The 18,181-nt window shown below is 43.9% G+C and overlaps 1 protein-coding gene across 4 annotated transcripts in view; it reads left to right on the plus strand.

Annotated features, from left to right (window-relative positions):
* Positions 1–18,181, plus strand: part of LOC144681604 (inter-alpha-trypsin inhibitor heavy chain H3-like) — a 106,959-nt gene that overhangs the window by 76,567 nt on the left and 12,211 nt on the right. For 2 of the 4 annotated variants that reach the window (XM_078543338.1, XM_078543336.1), the window contains exons 18-20: positions 7,055–7,078; positions 8,659–8,682; positions 16,680–16,703. In XM_078543338.1, the coding sequence (XP_078399464.1) occupies positions 7,055–7,078; positions 8,659–8,682; positions 16,680–16,703 (72 nt within the window). The remainder of the gene's footprint in view (positions 1–7,054; positions 7,079–8,658; positions 8,683–16,679; positions 16,704–18,181) is intronic. The other 2 variants (XM_078543339.1, XM_078543340.1) reach the window with 2 other exon arrangements.

Below are 18,181 nucleotides of genomic sequence, written 5' to 3' on the forward strand. Positions count from 1 at the left end.
ATTTGGCCCTTGCGTGAGCTCAAATTGGCCTGATAGTTTTAATTTACCATCCATGGCCGATTTCTATAACATCTCTTCCAAGATGGTGCTGCTGTAACCGTCCTGACAGTGCTTCTTCCTGCACTTATTGGGCCTTGGCAGGCTCCCACAGCAATCATGGGCCCGATTCTTTAAAGAAAAGTAATGGATTGTTCAGAAAATGAAAAAATTCAGCAGTTTGGGCCAGTGAGTGGGATTTCAAAACATAAAAAGTCGATTGGAAGGAGACTTTTGACTCTGGAGCTCCCAATGGAGCTTGGTTGCCATGTGGTATGGCGCTGCCTCTGGATCCAGCTGTAGAGTTCTTCCAATTGTGCTGGTTAAACCATTGCTTAGCTCTGCCTGATTATTTTTTAAAAGGTTAGCTCAGCCTTTTAGTGAATGTTACTCACCATTTCTGTGATCTGGCTAGGTCTTTTGAGTCTGCATTCACCATGGACATCCACATGCTCTGGTGGAGTCCTTCAGTTGCACAGTAGATTTTTATTCTGCCCTTCTGCTGTTACATAAGAACATAAGAACTAGAAGCAGGAATAGGCAATTCAGCCCCTCAACCCTGCCCCGCCATTCAATACGATCATGGCTGATCTCATTTCGGCCTCAACTCCAATTTCCTGCCCTCTCCCCATAACCTTTCAACCCGTTACTAATTAAAAATCTGTCCATCTCCTCCTTATATTTGTTCAGCGTCCCAGCATCAACTGCACTCTGAGGTAGTGAATTCCACAGATTCACGACCCTTTGAGAAAAGTAATTCCTCCTCATCTCTGATTTAAATCTACCATCCCTTAACCTAAAACTATGGCCTCTTGTTCTAGAATGCCCCACAAGGGGAAACATCCACTCCATGTCTACTATGTCTGTTCCTTTTAGCATCTTATATACCTCAATTAGATCTCCTCTCTTCCTCCTAAACTCTAGCGAATATAGGCCTAAACTGCTCAACCTCTCCTCAGAAGACAAGCCCCGCACCTCTGCAATCAATCTAGTGAACGTCCTCTGAACCACCTCCAATGCAACTACATCCTTCCTCAAGTAAGAGGACCAAAACTGTGCACAGTACTCCAGGCGTGGTCTCACCAATGCCTTGTACAGTTGCAACAACACTTCCCTATTTTTATATTCTATTCCTTTAGCAATAAATGCCAAAATTCCATTTGCCTTCCTTATTACCTGCTGTACCTGCATACTAGCTTTCAGTGATTCATGCACGAGGACACCCAGATCTCTCTGCACTGAAGCATTCTGAAGTTTCTCTCCATTTAAATAATAAGTCGCCTTTTTATTCTTCTGACCAAAATGGATAACCTCACACTTATCCACGTTAAACTCCATCTGCCAAATTTTGGCCCATTCACCTAACCTGTCCATATCCATTTGTAAATTTCTTATTTCTTCATTGCAACTTACTTTCCCAACTATTTTGTTGTCATTTGCAAATTTAGCTATAGCACCTTCTATCCCTGAATCCAAGTCATTAATACAGATTGTAAATAGTTGGGGCCCAAGGACTGAACCCTGTGGCACCCCACTAGTTACAGCTTGCCATCCAGAAAAAGATCCATTTATCCCGGCTCTCTGCTTTCTGTTGATTAGCCAATCCTCTATCCAAGCTAATATATTACCTCTAACTCTGTGTGATCTTATCTTGTGTATTAATTTTTTGTGCGGCACCTTATCAAAGGCCTTCTGGAAGTCCAGATATACTACATCTAGTATAGTCTAGGACCCCCATTATCCACTTTGCTTGTCACATCTTCAAAGAACTCTAGCAAACTAGTCAAACATGTTTTCCTGTATAAAACCATGCTGACTCTGATGGATTGCATTTTGACATCCAAATGCCCCATTACTACTTCCTTAATAATGGATTCCAACAATTTCCCAATGATAGATGTTAAACTAACTGGTCTATAGTTTCCTACTTTCTGAATAAGGGTGTTATATTAGCATTTTTCCACACCACTGGAACCTTTCCAGAATCCAGGGAATTTTGGAGTATTATAGCCAATGCATCCACTATCTCCACTGCCACTTTCTTTAAGAACTTGGGATGTAGGCCATCAGGTCCTGGGGACTTGTCGCCCTTTAATCCCAATAGTTTGCACAGTACTTTTTCTCTAGTGATGGTGATTGTTCTAAGTTCATCCTTCTCTATACCCTCTGCACTACCTGTTACTATTGGGGTGGTACTAATATCCTCCACCATGAAAACTGAGGCAAAATATTGATTAAGCATCTCTGCCATTCCTGCATTCCCCACTATTAACTCCCTAGTCCCATTCTCCAAAGGACCAACATTCAGTTTAGCTACTCTCTTTCTTTTTATATACTTGTAGAAGCTTTTGCTATCAGTTTTTACATTTTGCGCTAGTTTTTTTTCATAAGTTACCTTTGCTCTTTTTATTATTTTTTCAGTCACCCTTTGTTGATCTTTAAAAGATTCCCAATCTTCCAGCCTGCCACTGACCTTTGCAATTTGCTATGCCTTAGTTTTTGCCTTTATGTTATCTTTAAATTCCTTGCTTAGCCATGGATGCTTTTTCCCCTTCTTACCATCTTTCTTCCTCTTTGGAATATATTTTACTTGGGAGGAATTGAATATCTCCTTAAATATCTGCCACTGTTCATCAACTGTCCTACCTTGTAGTCTTCCTGCCCAGTCCACTAGAGCCAAATCTGCCCTCATGCCAATGTAGTTACCTTTGTTTAACTCCAAGACACTAGTGTGGGACTCAAGTTTCTCACTCTCAAACTGAATTTTGAATTCTAGCATGCTATGATCACTCTTCCCTAGAGAATCCTTTACTATGAGATCATTAATTAATCCCATCTCATTACACAAAACCAAATCCAGAATAGTGTGCTTCCTGGTTGGTTCCACAACATATTGCTCCAAGAAGTGATCTCTAATACACTCTATGAACTCTCCCTCAAGACTACCCTTGCCAATTTGACTAGTCCAGTCTATATGCATTTTAAAATCACCCATGATTATTGCTATGCCTTTCTTACATACTGCCAGTATTTCCTGGTTTATACTGTGCCCTACTGCTGAACTACTGTTTGGGGACCTATAGATTACTCCCACCAGGGACTTCTTTCCCTTGCTATTTCTTATTACTACTCAGGCTGACTCTACGTCTTGCTCTCCAGTGCCTATATCATTCCTCACTATAGCACTGATCTCTTCCTTTACTAACAAAGCTTCACCTCCTTTTCCTTCCTGCCTATCCTTACGAAACACTGAGTACCCTGGGATATTCAACTCCCAAACCTGTTCTCCCTGTAACCACATCTCAGTAATCACCACCAAATCATACCTATTTATCTCAATTTGCGCTGTTAATTAATTAGTTTTATTCCGAATGCTACGCGCATTCAGATACAAAGCCTTTAATTTCACCTTATTGTCAATTTTCCCTACTCTTATATTCTCTGATTCTTTGGTGCATCCCCAATTACAACTACATTTCTCTTTTCTCCCCCCACTTGAATGGCTCCCTGTACCACCATGCTATGGTCAGTTTGCTCATCCTCCCTACAGCCCCTGCTCTCGTCCACACAGGGAACAAGAATCTCGAACCTCTTGGGCAAGGGCTGAGGCTCCTGCAGTGCTACTTCCTGGATCCCTCTACCTGCCTCACTCATAGTCACACCCTCCTGTCCCTGCCTACTGGCCAAATTTAAGGTAAATAATTTAAGGGGTGTGACTGTCTCCTGAAACACAGCGTCCAGGTAACTCTCCCCCTCCTTGATGTGTCGCAGTGTCCAAAGCTCAGACTCCAGCTCATCAACTCTGAGCCGGAATTCCTCGAGCAACCAACATTTCCTACATACGTGGTCACTAGGGACCACAATGGGATCCACCTGCTCCCAGATCATGCAGCACATCGCCTGGCCCTGCATCTCCATTTTATTTAATTAGTTTTTCAATTTGTTTTTAAATTTCCTACTGGTCTTTAGTTTATCAATCTGTAAAATATTTCTCCTATTTACCTTTAATCTGAAAGCAAGTTAGAATAGAGATTCAAAATACACTTTTTAAAATCAACTGGAACTTGCGCTCTCTGCTGAGTTGAAGCTGAAGTGTTAGGCCTCTGGTCCTGGGCCCCAGTTTTCACCTTTAATCTGAAATCAACTTAGAATAGGTAGCTCAAACTAGCAGTCACTTACCAACCAATGAACTTACGATTTTCCTGTGATGTCACTCTTTATTTTTTTCACTCGGCGACAGTGACTGCAGAGGACACTCTTATTACTACTCAGGCTGACTCTACGTCTTGCTCTCCAGTACCTATATCATTCCTCACTATGTGCTTCACGGTGACGGTGACTGCAGAGGAGACTCTTCCCAGACTGCTTCACAGTGACGGTGACTGCAGAGGACAATCTTCTCAGACTGCTTCCCGGCGACGGTGACTGCAGAGGACACTCTTCCCAGACTGCTTCCCGGCGATGGTGATTGCAGAGGACACTCTTCTTTTTGGAATTTTGCTCAGTTTTTTGTGATCTGGCCAGGTCCTTTGACTTTACGTTCAATCAGATCTGGTAATGGAGCTTTGTTAGGCACTCTCCAGGTGAGTCTTTGGTTCAGGTGCAATTCAGTCAGGACAGGACTTCCATTTCTTTAGTTTTTCATGCCTCGAGATTCAGGGGTCCTGCTCCAGCTTCTTCAATTCTGGTTTCACATAATAGCTGTCAGCATGTTGTAAGGGTTTGCTCTGTGTCTCAGGTAAAGGTTTGGAGGCTTGTGTGGTTGAACATTAAGTGTTTATGAACAACTCATAACTATATACTTCTCCAGCTTGTAGCCCTAGCTCAATACAATCTCCGTGCTGCCTTCTGCTAGACTCTACTCCACTCCGTCCACTATCGTGTGACTGTACATCATACTGTGGCTGGTACTGTTCTCCAGTCCCACGTTAAACCTTGCTATACTGAACACCCAAATCCCACCATGGTAGCTGGTGGAATTTAAGTTCAATTTAAAAGAATTTGGAATTGATAGCTAGGGCTGGGTTTTAAGGCTCCGTTCCCCCAGCTGCCATTTTTGAAAGCGTGGGATCTTGTAAAATACACTGTATGGCCTGCCAAATGCCTGTCCCCGACCTGGCTCCCATGTTACAATGGGCAGGAAAGGGGTCTAGCAACTTACCTACCCTTGAGGCTACTGAGGCCCTTAGATGAGTTTCACTTGACAATGTTCATACGTGGATGTCAAATTGAGGACAGGATCATTTTCTGCTGGGATGCTCTCTATGTTTAAAAATGGCTACAGATAACCACATTCTTGGCCCACATTTGGGGAAAGGTCACTTAGGTCAAGTGCCAGAGAGTGAACGGTAACTGTGGCACCATTCCCCTGTGAGGATCAACCAGTGGGACAGGCTGGTTATGAATTGTAATGAGGCAGGGAAATGCTGCCTTTGATTTGTTTTATTACAAATAAGGGATTTTTTTTGCCATTGGCCAAGTGAAAAGAACTGTTTTCTTCTCCATTTGCATTTATTTGAGCAAATACTTCATTGGTAACAATGGGAAAGTGTTTTTTTGTAGGAATCATGATCTTTTTTGTTCTACAGAGATGTAATTCTTTAATGGTGTGACACTTTTGAGGTCTGATGTCTCTGAGCCATATTTACGGGTGTAATGCTTGTGCACCCTGAGGAATTACATAACTAGCCAATCAAATTGCTCCATCTTTTCAGTTTTTCCAAACAATCGAATTGTCATCAGCTAATATTTAAATATAGAATTCAACAGATACTTTTAAAAATTACATAATTCTTTGAGAAATATACTAGCCTTGGCTTTTTGGATTCATGCTAGATGCATTTTTGACAAATTCTATGAGGAAGATATTTTCTATGTGGTGCAGCAGGAGGGTTAGCTGACCTGCTGGGTTACATGACCAATGCCGACATGGTACTCATCCTGCCATAGTGCAACAAGTTGTTGAAACGCTTGTGGCACTGGAGCCTGGTGTGCCACACCACATCGTGGGAGCTCACCACCTCCGCCAGCTCCTCCTAGGCACATTTCGTCATGCAGGAGGGCCTCCTCCTCCCATCCTGTGGTACCAGTACCTCCCACCATGCTACCACCTCCTCGAGGAGGACAGCAAGGCAGTCATCCGAGAAACGAAGGGCACACTGGCCCCCTGACCTACCCTCCGGCCTGGTCTGTCCAACTGCCCTGCCCTCCAGCCTCGCCTGCTCCGCTGGCCTACCCTCTGGACTGGCCTGCTCACCAGAAGCACTCTAGTGAGCCTTTCCACTTGTGACATTGGGAGCAGCCTTGCAAAGTCGGCCAGTGCTTCTGATAAACAAGCCACCGGCCTTAATCGGACATGATCGCAGGCAGTGGTTGGCTTTGTGCCCGCCTGCGCCCGCTCCCACTCTGCACCCCCGCCAAACAGAAAATTCAGCCCAGAGATACTTTACTTACTTGATTACACATTAATTTCCTCTATAGATCACTTTCCCACTTTTGCTACTGGTAAGGTGCATTTCAATCATTTATTGTTTCATATAGTCATATTAATAAGGGAAGATGGTAGTGTAGTCATAATGTCGCTGGAAAAGAAATCCAGATGCCCAGACTATTGCTCTGGGAGATTGGGTTCAAGTCCTACCATCCTAGCTGGTGCAATCAATTTTAAAGAATCTGGAATTGGCAGCTAGGACTGGGTTTTAAGGCCCCCATCTCCCCAGCTTTGGATATATGCTAGATGCATTTTTAAAAAATTATATAATGGAGATTTTTCTGAGTTGTGGCAAGTTGCTGTAAACATGTAATAGTTTCTTGATCAAATACAAATCATTCAACAATCTCAAACCATTGTTTTTATAAATCTACTTTAATTACTTGCAAAATCAATGATCTTTTTAATTGGCACCCCTTGATCAATATACTTATTCCCATGTAACCCAGAAAACACTGCAAGGATATTTGTGGATAAAATACTTTAAGCTACTTTACTTACTTGATTACACATTAATTTCCTCCACAGATCACGTTCCCGCTTTTGCTAAAGGTAAGGTGCATTTCAATCATTTATTGTTTCATATAGTCATATTAATAAGGGAAGTGGCATTATGGTAACGTCAATAGACAAGTAATCTAAGAGGCCCTGACTAATATTCTGAAGGAGGGGGTTCAAATCCCACCATTAGATTTTAAATTCTTTTTAAAATAAATCTGGAATTGAAAACTAGTCTCAGTAATGGTAACAATGAAACGAGCAACAATTGTTATAAAAACCCACATTGTTCATTAATATCCTTTATGGAAGCAAATCTTTATGAGACCCCAGACCCACAACAATGTGGTACATACGCAACTGCTCTCAAAGGCAATTAGGTATGGGTAACAAATGTTAGCCTTGCCTGCAATGCCCAGATCCATGAAGAAATTTTAAAAGTTAATAAACATTTGAACCATGTGCATTCACATAGGATGTAAGGCTCAGTTGATGACACTCTTGCCTCTATGTTGGAATGTTGCAGATTCAAATCCCATTCCAGAGACTTATGCACAAAAATCTAGGCTGATCCTGCTGAGTAGTATTGAGGGAGTGCTGAGTAATATTGAGGCATTTTCTTTTGGATTAGTCTTTGAACCAAGTAGCTGTCTGATTTCAAATGTGAATGTTCAAGATGCCATGGCACTATTTTAAAGAAGAGCAGGGGGATTATCCCCGTTGTCTTGATCAATATTTATCTCTCAATCAATGTCACAAAGGCATTTACAGATTCTTCGTTTTTGCCATTGGCCAAGTAAAGGGAACTGTATTTTTCCAATTATGTTTATTCAAGCAAATACTTGATTGGTAACTTAGCAGGAAAGTAAAACAAAAACAGAATTACCTGGAAAAACTCAGCAGGTCCGGCAGCATCGGCGGAGAAGAAAAGAGTTGACGTTTTGAGTCCTCATGACCCTTTGTAGCAATCATGATTTTATTTTGTCCCACAGAAATGTAATTCTTTAAAGGTTTGACGCTTTTGAGATCTGATACCTCTGAGCTGCACTACAGATTACTACACATTACAGATGTAATGCCTGTGGACCAAGTGGAAATTACAAAACTAACCAGTCAAATTGTTCAAACAATCCTTTTGTGTTTTTTACCAAGCAAACAAACCATCTACAGCCAATAATTAAATGTAGGATCAATAAATACTTTTTAAAATTACATAATCCTTTGAGAAATATACTAACCTTGGCTCTATGGATACATGCTAGATGTAAATATTTTGAAAAATTATACAAATAATTAAAAGTTGTTATGTTTTTGTGGAACACCCCCGACAGTGCAAAACCTTGCGTTAAGTTATTTGAAACATCTCATTTGGAAATTTTTCTGAGTTGTGGTATGTTGCTGTAAAAATGTAAAAGTTCCTTTGGCAAATATAAATCACCCATCAATCACAAGCTGTTTTTCCCCTTATTTAATTACTTTAATTACTTGCAAAAGCAATGGTCTTTTTAATTGGCATCCCTGATCAATATACTTACTCCCATGTAACCCAGTAAAAACTAGGATGTTCAGAGATAAAACACCTTGAGCTACTTTAGTTACTTGTTTACACATTATTGCTCATTATTTTTCTACAGTGGATGCACTGATGGATGATTTTGGTAAGTCACAGCTTGATTATTTATTGAATATTTGTTTCTTGATTATTTGTTTTATACAGTTGTATCAATGAACCATTCAGCCATCTTCATTTACAAAGGAGGTGTGACTCAGTTGATGATGCTATTGCCTCTGAGTCAGAATGTTGTGGGTTCAAGTCCTACATAGAATCACAGAATTGTTACAGCACGAGGAGGCCATTCAGCCCATCATGTTGCACCGGCTCGCCAAAGGAGCAATTTACCTAGTACCACTCCCCATAGCCTGCACATTCTTCCTTCTCAGATAACATTCCAATTCCATTTTGAATGCCTCAATTGAACTTGCCTCCACCACACTCTCAGGCAGTGCATTCCAGATCCTAACCACTCACTGAGTGAAAAAGTTTTTCCTCACATCATCGTTGTTTATTTTTGACAATTATCTTAAATCTATGCCCTCTTGATCTTGATGCTTCCACCAAAGGGAACTGCTTTTCCCTAACTACTCTGTCCAGACGCCTCATGATTATGAATACCTCTATCAAACCTCCTCTCAAACTTCTCTACTCCAAGGAAAACAGTCCCAACCTTTCCAATGTATCTATGTAACTGAAGTTCTTCATCCCTGCGACCATTCTCATGAATCTTTTCTACATTGCCTCTAATACCTTCACATCTAAGTGTGGCGCCCAAAACTGGGCGCAATACTCCAGAAACTTGAGCATGAAAACCTATGCTGACACTCCAGTGCAGTATTGAGGGAGTGCTGCACTGTTGGAGGTGCCATCTTTCAATGAGATTTGAAACCCAGGATCCATCTGATCTCTAAGGTGAATGCTAAAGATGCTAAGGCACTATTTTGAAGAAGAGCAAGGGAGTTACCCTAGTATTTATCCTCAATCAAGATCACAAAAACAGATTATCTGGTCATTATCACATTGTTGTTTGTGGGAGCTTGCAATTTGCAAATTGATTGCTGCGCTTCTTACATTACAACAGCGACTATTGTAAATCATTTGCCATAAAGTACTTTGGGACTTCCTGAAATTGTAGAAGATGCTAGACAAATGCAAGTCTTTCTGTCTTTTCTTTTATATGAAATTGGTGGACAGGAAAATTGATGGACAGGAAAAGACTGGATGGTCAATCAAGCCTGCCACACTCTCATGATGACCTGAGTATTCTGGCTAAACACTTTCTACATACATACAAGCATCCTAGGGGATGCAAAAAAGAGAAAAAACCCAGGTCCAATTAGGGAGAAAGGCACAGGGAAATTCCTCTCCGTCCCCCTCAGTCCAGGAGATCACATGGACAGATCTATGCAGACAGTTAACTTTGATATGATGGAGAACTGATCCAGTTCCCTCATGAAGGCATACAAATCATCATCATCTTCCACACCAGCTGGCAGCATGATCTTAGAGCCTCCCCAATCTGTTCAACTGGAATAGTCTATAAACAAAGATGCTATCAAGCCCTTTAATTATTTAACCGACCTTTATCAAGTCACCTTTAAGTCTACACTGCTTTACACTAAGTGGACCATGATCATTGAGCCTAACTCAATAACTGAGGTTCCTTAAGCTAGGAAACATTTTTGCAGCTCTCCTCTGGATCTTTTCCAAGCCCTTGTTGCCTGATTACTTATTTTCTAAAAGCATTGCGTAGCTAAGCAACATGGACCTAGGGATAATAAAAGCAAAGCTCTGAAGAAGTCACACGGACTCAAAACGTTAACTCTGCCTTTCTGCACAGATGCTGCCAGACCTGCTGAGTTTTTCCAGCATTTTCTGTTTTTATTACATATAGACCTAAAGGTCTCAGCTTCAATCCATGGTGCTATAACTGACTCTAGCACTGCTGCATTAAGGAAGGGAAAATGAATTAGTCTTGATCACTATACAGTGAGCTTCACTTGAAAATATTCACATGCTGGTGTCAGATTGAGGATAGGATCAGTGTCTGCTGTGATGCTGTCTATGGTTAAAAAAGCTGCAGATAATTACATTCTTGACCCAGATGTGGGGAAAGGTCACTTAGGTCAAGTGCCAGAGCATAACTGCTAACTGTGGCATGATTCCCCTGTGAGGATAAATCAGTGGGACAGGCTGGTTGTGAATTGTAATGAGACGGGGAAATGCTTCCCTTGATTTGCTTTGTTCACATATCCCTCATTTTTGCCATTGGCCAAGTGAAGGAAACTGTTTTTTAACATTCATATTTATTCAAGCAAACACTTGACAGGTAATTAGCGCAAAAGTAGTTATTTGTAGCAATCATGATTTTTCTCCCATAGAGATGTAATTCTTTAAAGGTGTGACACTTTTGAGGTCTGATGCCTTTGAGCCACACTTGCAGATGTATTTACTGCAAACCAAGAAGCATTACAAAACTATCAAACTGCTCAAAGAATCTTTTCAGTTTTTCGAAGCAATCGAATCATCTGCAGCTAATAATTAAATTTTGAATTCAATCAACGTTTTTAAAAATTACATAATTCTTTTGGAAATTTCCTTACCTTGGAACTTTGGATACATCCTTGATGCAATTTTCCTTTTGAAATTACATAAACATTTAAAAGTTTTAATGTATTTGAGGAACACCCCTGAGAGTGCAAAATAATTTACAGTATGTTTTTTGAAACATCTCATTTGGAGATATTTTCTATGTTGTGGCAAGTTGCTCTAAACATGTAAAAGTTTCTTTATCAAATATAAATCGCCCATCAAACTCAAGCTGTTCTTTTTTATTTAACTACCTTACCTACTTGCAAAAGCAATGATCTTTTTAATTGGCATCCCTGATCAATATACTTATTCCCGTGCAACCCAGAGAATACTATAGGATGTTCATTGATAAAATACCTGAGGAGCTGAATTTTTGCTTTGGCGTGCGGGGTTGGACCCGGCACATCCGCGCTTAAAACGACGCCCGGTGGCGTCAGGCAAGTGTCCTGACGTCACCGCACGCCATCACGATATTTTGCTGGGCGGGCTTGCGATGATGTCCAATACGTGCCCACCATTATTTAACGGGCCAGTTAAGGCCCTTGGGGCACCAATCGACGCAAATTTTTTTGGCACCCGTGTGATCTTCAGCTCGGTGCACGGGCACAACGGGCAAGATACATTTGTATTAAACTCATCCACGGGTGGGATAAGAGGGCTCACTGGGGTCGCGAGAGTGCACAGTCAAGCATTTATTTCTGAAAGTTTTTGAAACTTGCCTGTGTGATCTGTGTACTTCAAAACGCATACCAGCTGCTTTTTCTGGACTCTTAACCTTCAGGTCAGCACTCTGCAGTGATGAATCTTTTCTGGCCTGCAGGATTCAGGAAGCCTTCCCTTAGCCTGGGAATGGGAGCTCAACTGTCCACAGGAGGCAGCTCCTCAGAGGAGGAAGGGAGGGTGAGAAGGGAGAGGAGGCCAGGAGTGCACATTCAGCCTCCAGGGGAGCCACCTTTGGGAGGACGGGCGCAGGCACAAGGGGCGCAGGTCCAAGAGGTAGTCCAAGGCAGAAGGGGCTGCAGAAGACGCCACTATCCTGCTACCAGGGTATACAGGCAGCGAAGCAGCTACCTTAATATGTCCGAGGTGCAGTGCCGAAGTAGGCTCTGTCTCTCAAGGGAGGCAGTCAACTATATCTGTCAGATGATAGGGCCTGAGATCTCCGCTAACTGTGTGGGTGGACACCCCATGCCAGTGCCTCTGAAGGCCACAGCTGCCCTCAACCTCTATGCCTCTGGCTCCTTCCAGGGGCCAGTGGGTGATCTTTGCGGTGTCTCCCAAACAGCTGTGCACACGTGTGTCAAGCAGGTTACAGACGCTCTGTTCAGGCGTGCATTGACCTTCATCCACTACTGTTGGAACCAGGCAGGCCAGACACAGCGAGCCAGAGTCTTTACGGCGATTGCTGGCTTCCGCCGTGTCCAGGGTGTAATAGACTGCACACATATGGCCATCAAGGTGCTAGCAGGTGAGCCCGGTGCCTTTGTCAACAGGAAGGGCTTCCACTCCATGAACGTGCAGATAGTGTGTAATCACAGGATGCAGATTCTGCAAGTCTGTGCAAGGTACCCAGGCAGCTCCCACGACGCCTACATCCTCAGACACTCCCAGGCGCTGGGGCTCTTCAGTGCTCCAGCCTGGCTTGATGGATGGCTGCTGGGTGACAAGGGCTATCCCCTCAGAAGGTGGCTCATGACGCCTCTCTGACATCCAAGAACAAAAGCTGAGCAGTGGTACAATAAGTACCATGCCTCTACAAGGGCTGTGGTGGAGAGAACCATCGGTCTTCTCAAGATGCGCTTCCGATGCCTGGACCGCTCAGGGGGCGCACTCCAGTATCCCCAGATCATGTCTTGGTGATAGTGGTTGCATGCTGCGCTCTCCACAACCTTGCGCTGAAAAGGGGGGACGCAGTGGACAATGAAGACGTCAACGCAGTGGCTGCGGCTGCACACGATGAGTCCAGCAGTGATTCCGAGGATGAGCATGCACAGTGAAATGCTGAGGGGCTAGACGCTGACCCGGGCATACTCCAGGGAGGCAGGGACACTTGGGAGGCTTTAATCCAACGAACCTTCAGCTAGCACAACACAGATGGACCACCAGGACAAGCCTGGGTTGTAGGCTTAATACTCGACACCTAAGTGCAAAATCTGCCAGGTTAGGAACAGTCACTAAGGGCCTTGTTAATAAAGCTGAATGTCTAACCAAGCACTCATTACTCATTTGGAAGCTATACACATGCAGAAGAAAAGAGGCACCCTCAACCATAGTGACATATCTGAATTTATTCTGTCAAGCAAACCAACTTTTTCCAAAAAGTAGAAAATAGTGTTACCAAACAAAAACAATCATAAGGACCTTAACTCAGGCCAACACAAAAGCACCAGTGAAAAACCCATGGTGTGCCTAAGGTGCCTTATGTTTTCATTTCCAGGTGCTACGTCTTGGTGCTGCCCCATCGCTCAGAGTGGCATCTGCGACAGCCTGTTGACTCTACTGTCCTGTTGGCCTCAATGACCTTGGCAGTCATCCTCCTACCCATGGAGCCAATGCTTGCCTGGCCTGGGAGGGAGCTGCCAGTTCCACAGCTGGCATCTCCCCAGTCATTGCAGCCTCATCAGATGCTTCGGTCACTGGGAGAGGGGCGGAGGAGCTGCTGCCCTCATCCTGAGTGCCCTGAGAGGAGCCCGCAGAGATGACAGGCAGCTGCTCCGCCGACGTGGGGTCGTTTCAGATCTCCCTGCTTACCGTGGATGGACAGGCACTGAGCTGGGAAACTTGATGCCCAAGCCATCTCCCACACTAGCACTGACCAGCTGAAGTCAATGCCGATGTGAGGGCTTGCTGGTCCGAGCGCATCCCCAGGAAGCCCTGATCGGTGTCCTGGAGGAGCCTCCCCACAGAGTCACCACTCTCTGCATGCAGAATGCATGGGGCTCAGACATGTGGCTCATTGCTTCGGCGATCGTCCACGTAGACTCCTCCACCACAGAGACCAAGCCAAGCATAGCCTCATGTATCTTCCCCCAGATGCTCCCACACACCTGGCCGCATTTCCTGCATTTGTTGCATTGTGGACGACTCCAGAGGCACATCATCAGGCACCGACTGAGCATGTGCCTGGTCCCCTGCAATCCTTCGGCTGCTGGCACCATGGGCACTCTCTGTCTCTGCCAGCAACTCCAGCGACTGTGAAGTGCCTCACCGCTGTGCCCCGGGACACTAGCCAACGTTCGAATTCCCACCAAGGTGCTAGTGTCTGCACTGGTGCCTGCTTTGCAGAAATGGTGTGACGCTGGTGAGACTTCAGGCCCCTCAGGTGTGAGAGGGGGCCTCTGCTGCTCCTCCTCCCGGCCTTGCTCAGATGATGCTGAGAGGAAGAACAAGGACAGTGGATCAGTTAACGTGGAGACAATGTCAAAGTCTATCTCTGTCCCCCAGATCATTATGCGCTCATCCTTCCATAACCAATGGTCAAGCCATGTTGCAAATTTGAATCAATTAACATTCAACAGTGCTATGGTTGTTGGGAGGACAATGCTGACCTCACTGTTGGGCATAAATACCTGGACATTGGTGCATGGCGCCTCTCCAGATCCAGGGCCTCCTGCTCGAAGCGGCTATGAATGGCGATCTGCGCCTGGCCGCCGCCAGTCCTTGCATGCTCTGCCACATTATGAGCATCCTTCTCCTGAAAATGAGAGAAGAGCATTGATTTGTGCAAATTGCACATGGACTCTCTTCGCGCACGGCTCACCCCAACCAGAGTGGGACATATCAGGGCTCCAGAGCCTCCTCACCCTGCTGCTGCCAAACACTCACGCAAAGATGCTAGGCCTGTTCCACAATCCCCCAACCCCCCTTGGACACATGCTGCCTACATCACATTAGGCACCACACAGTATATCCTTCCATAGCAAGGAGGCATAAGCACGTGGAGCACAGAGTGCAGTATATGGTTCGTTGCCATGCCGCCTTGAAGCTCCCCTCCCACCATCTCATCGCCCTGACTTGGACACGTCCTGGAGTTCAAACACAGCGCCAAGTAACAGCACCTCCAGGTTGCCCCCAAACCAGTCATGTGGTCCTCAGTGTAACACATGCTGTGGGGGCAATACACATCTCTTCATCACCCTCTCAGGCTGACCTCAGCATGGGCAGTACCTGCTTGCTCACCCAGCAAAGGACAAATACCATCAATGATTCAATGCAGTCCCTACACTCAGACTTGCGGGGAGTGGGTGATGCAACAGGGGGGTTGGCCGACCTGCTGGGTTACATGACCAATGCTGACATGGTACTACCCTACCATAGCGCAACAAGTCGTTGAAGCACTTGTGGCACTGGAGCCAGGTGCGCCGCACCACATCGTGGGAGCTCACCACCTCCGCTAACTTCTCCCAGGCACATTTTGTCATGTAGGGGGGGGGCCTCCTCCTCCCATCCTGTGGAACCAGTACCTCCCGCCATGCTGCCACCTCCTCAAGGGGGGCAGCAAGGCAGTCATCCGAGAAACGAAGGGCACACTGGCCCCCTGCCCTACCCTCTGGCCTGGCCTGTCCAGCAGCCCTATCATCCAGCCTCGCCTGCTCCGCTGGCCTACCCTCCCGTCTGGCCTGCTCACCAGAAGCCCTCTGGTGAGCCTTTCCACTTGTGACATTGGGAACAGCCTTGCAAAGTCGGCCAGCACTTCTGATAAACAGACCGCCAGGTTGCCATTAGACCCGGCGGGCAATGGACTCCTGCCCCCGCCCACCCACTCCTGCTATCCTCCTGAGTCAGGTATTACATTGGGCTGGCCTTAATTGGCACGCCCGCATAAAATGGAGGCGTGGAGATCGCGGGCAGCGATCAGGTCTGCGCCCGCCCGCACCCGCCCCCACTCTGCACCCCCGCCAAACAGAAAATTCAGCCCAGAGATACTTTACTTACTTGATTACACATTAATTTCCTCTATAGATCACTTTCCCACTTTTGCTACTGGTAAGGTGCATTTCAATCATTTATTGTTTCATATAGTCATATTAATAAGGGAAGATGGTGGTGTAATCATAATGTCACTGGAAAAGAAATCCAGATGCCCAGACTATTGCTCTGGGAGATTGGGTTCAAGTCCTACCATCCTAGCTGGTGCAATCGGAATTCAATTTTAAAGAATCTGGAATTGGCAGCTAGGACTGGGTTTTAAGGCCCCCATCTCCCCAGCTTTGGATACATGCTAGATGCATTTTTAAAAAATTGTATAATGGAGATTTTTCTGAGTTGTGGCAAGTTGCTGTAAACATGTAATAGTTTCTTGATCAAATACAAATCATTCAACAATCTCAAACCATTTTTTTTAATAAATCTACTTTAATTACTTGCAAAATTAATGATCTTTTTAATTGGCACGCCCTGATCAATATACTTATTCCCATGTAACCCAGAAAACACTGCAAGGATGTTTGTGGATAAAATACTTTAAGCTACTTTACTTACTTGATTACACATTAATTTCCTCCACAGATCACGTTCCCGCTTTTGCTATTGGTAAGGTACATTTCAATCATTTATTGTTTCATATAGTCATATTAATAAGGGAAGATGGTGGTGTAATCATAATGTCAATAGACAAGTAATCTAAGAGGCCCTGACTAATATTCTGAAGGAGGGGGTTCAAATCCCACCACTGGATTTTAAATTCTTTTTAAAATAAATCTGGAATTGAAAACTAGTCTCAGTAATGGTAACAATGAAACGAGCAACAATTGTTATAAAAACCCATATTGTTCATTAATGTCCTTTATGGAAGCAAATCTGCCATCCTTATGATACTCCAGACCCACAACAATGTGGTTCACACATAACTGCTCTCAAGGGCAATTAGGTATGGGTAACAAATGTTGGCCTTGCCTGCAATGCCCAGATCACATGAAGAAATAAAAAAAATTAATAAACATTTGAACCATGTGCATTCATATAGGATGTAAGGCTCAGTTGATGACACTCTTGCCTCTATGTTGGAATGTTGTGGATTCAAGTCCCACTCCAAACACTTAAGCACAAAAATCTAGGCTGATCCTGCTGAGTAGTATTGAGGGAGTGCTGAGTAATATTGAGGCATTGTTGGAGGTGTTGTCTTTTGGATTAGTCTTTGAACCGACCTTTATCAAGTCACTTTTAAGCCTACACTGCTTTACACTAAATGGACCATGATCATTAAACCTATCTCAATAACTTAGGTTCCTTAAGCTAGGAATCATGTTTGTAGCTCTCCTCTAGATCTTTTCCAAGGCTTTGGTGCCTGATTATTGGTTTTTTTAAAGCATTGCATAACTAAGCAACATAGACCTAGAGATAATAATAGCAAAGCTCTGAAGAAGTCACGCGGACTCGAAATGTTAACTCTGTTTCTCTCTCCACAGTTGCTGCCAGACCTGCTGAGTTATTCCAGCATTTTCTGCTTTTATTATGTATAGACCTAGACATCTCAGCTTTAATCCGTAGTGCTCTAACTGACTCTAGCGCTGCTGCACTAAGGAAGGGAAAATGAATTAGTCTTGATCACTATACAGTGAGCTTCACTTGACAATATTCACATGCAGATGTCAAATTGATGATATATCAGTGTGATGCTCTCTGTGGTTAAAAAAGCTGCAATCACATCTTTGACCCACATGAAGAAAGGCCACTTATGTGAAGTGCCAGAGAGCAGATGATAACTATCCCTCTGTGAGGTTCAAAATCTTGAGGAATGGAGTGATGAGAAAAAAAATCACAAAACAACATAATTTGCTACACTGCTAACTCTGACATAGCTCCTATCAATTTTGTCTATTTTGTTAAAATAAACACAATTCACTTTTGCATTCATTTAATGTCTCCCTTTTGTAAAGAAAATGTTTGAATTATTAATATGTCTCTATATTCAATAAGTATAAATGCATGATTAAATTCACAGAATTTTAAAGTACAGACTAAGTTATGTATTAGAACATTAAATTCAATATTTTAATTTACTTGTAAGA

Source organism: Cetorhinus maximus, chromosome 6 (assembly GCF_964194155.1).
Source record: "Cetorhinus maximus chromosome 6, sCetMax3.hap1.1, whole genome shotgun sequence".
NCBI classification, from domain to species: domain Eukaryota; kingdom Metazoa; phylum Chordata; class Chondrichthyes; order Lamniformes; family Cetorhinidae; genus Cetorhinus; species Cetorhinus maximus.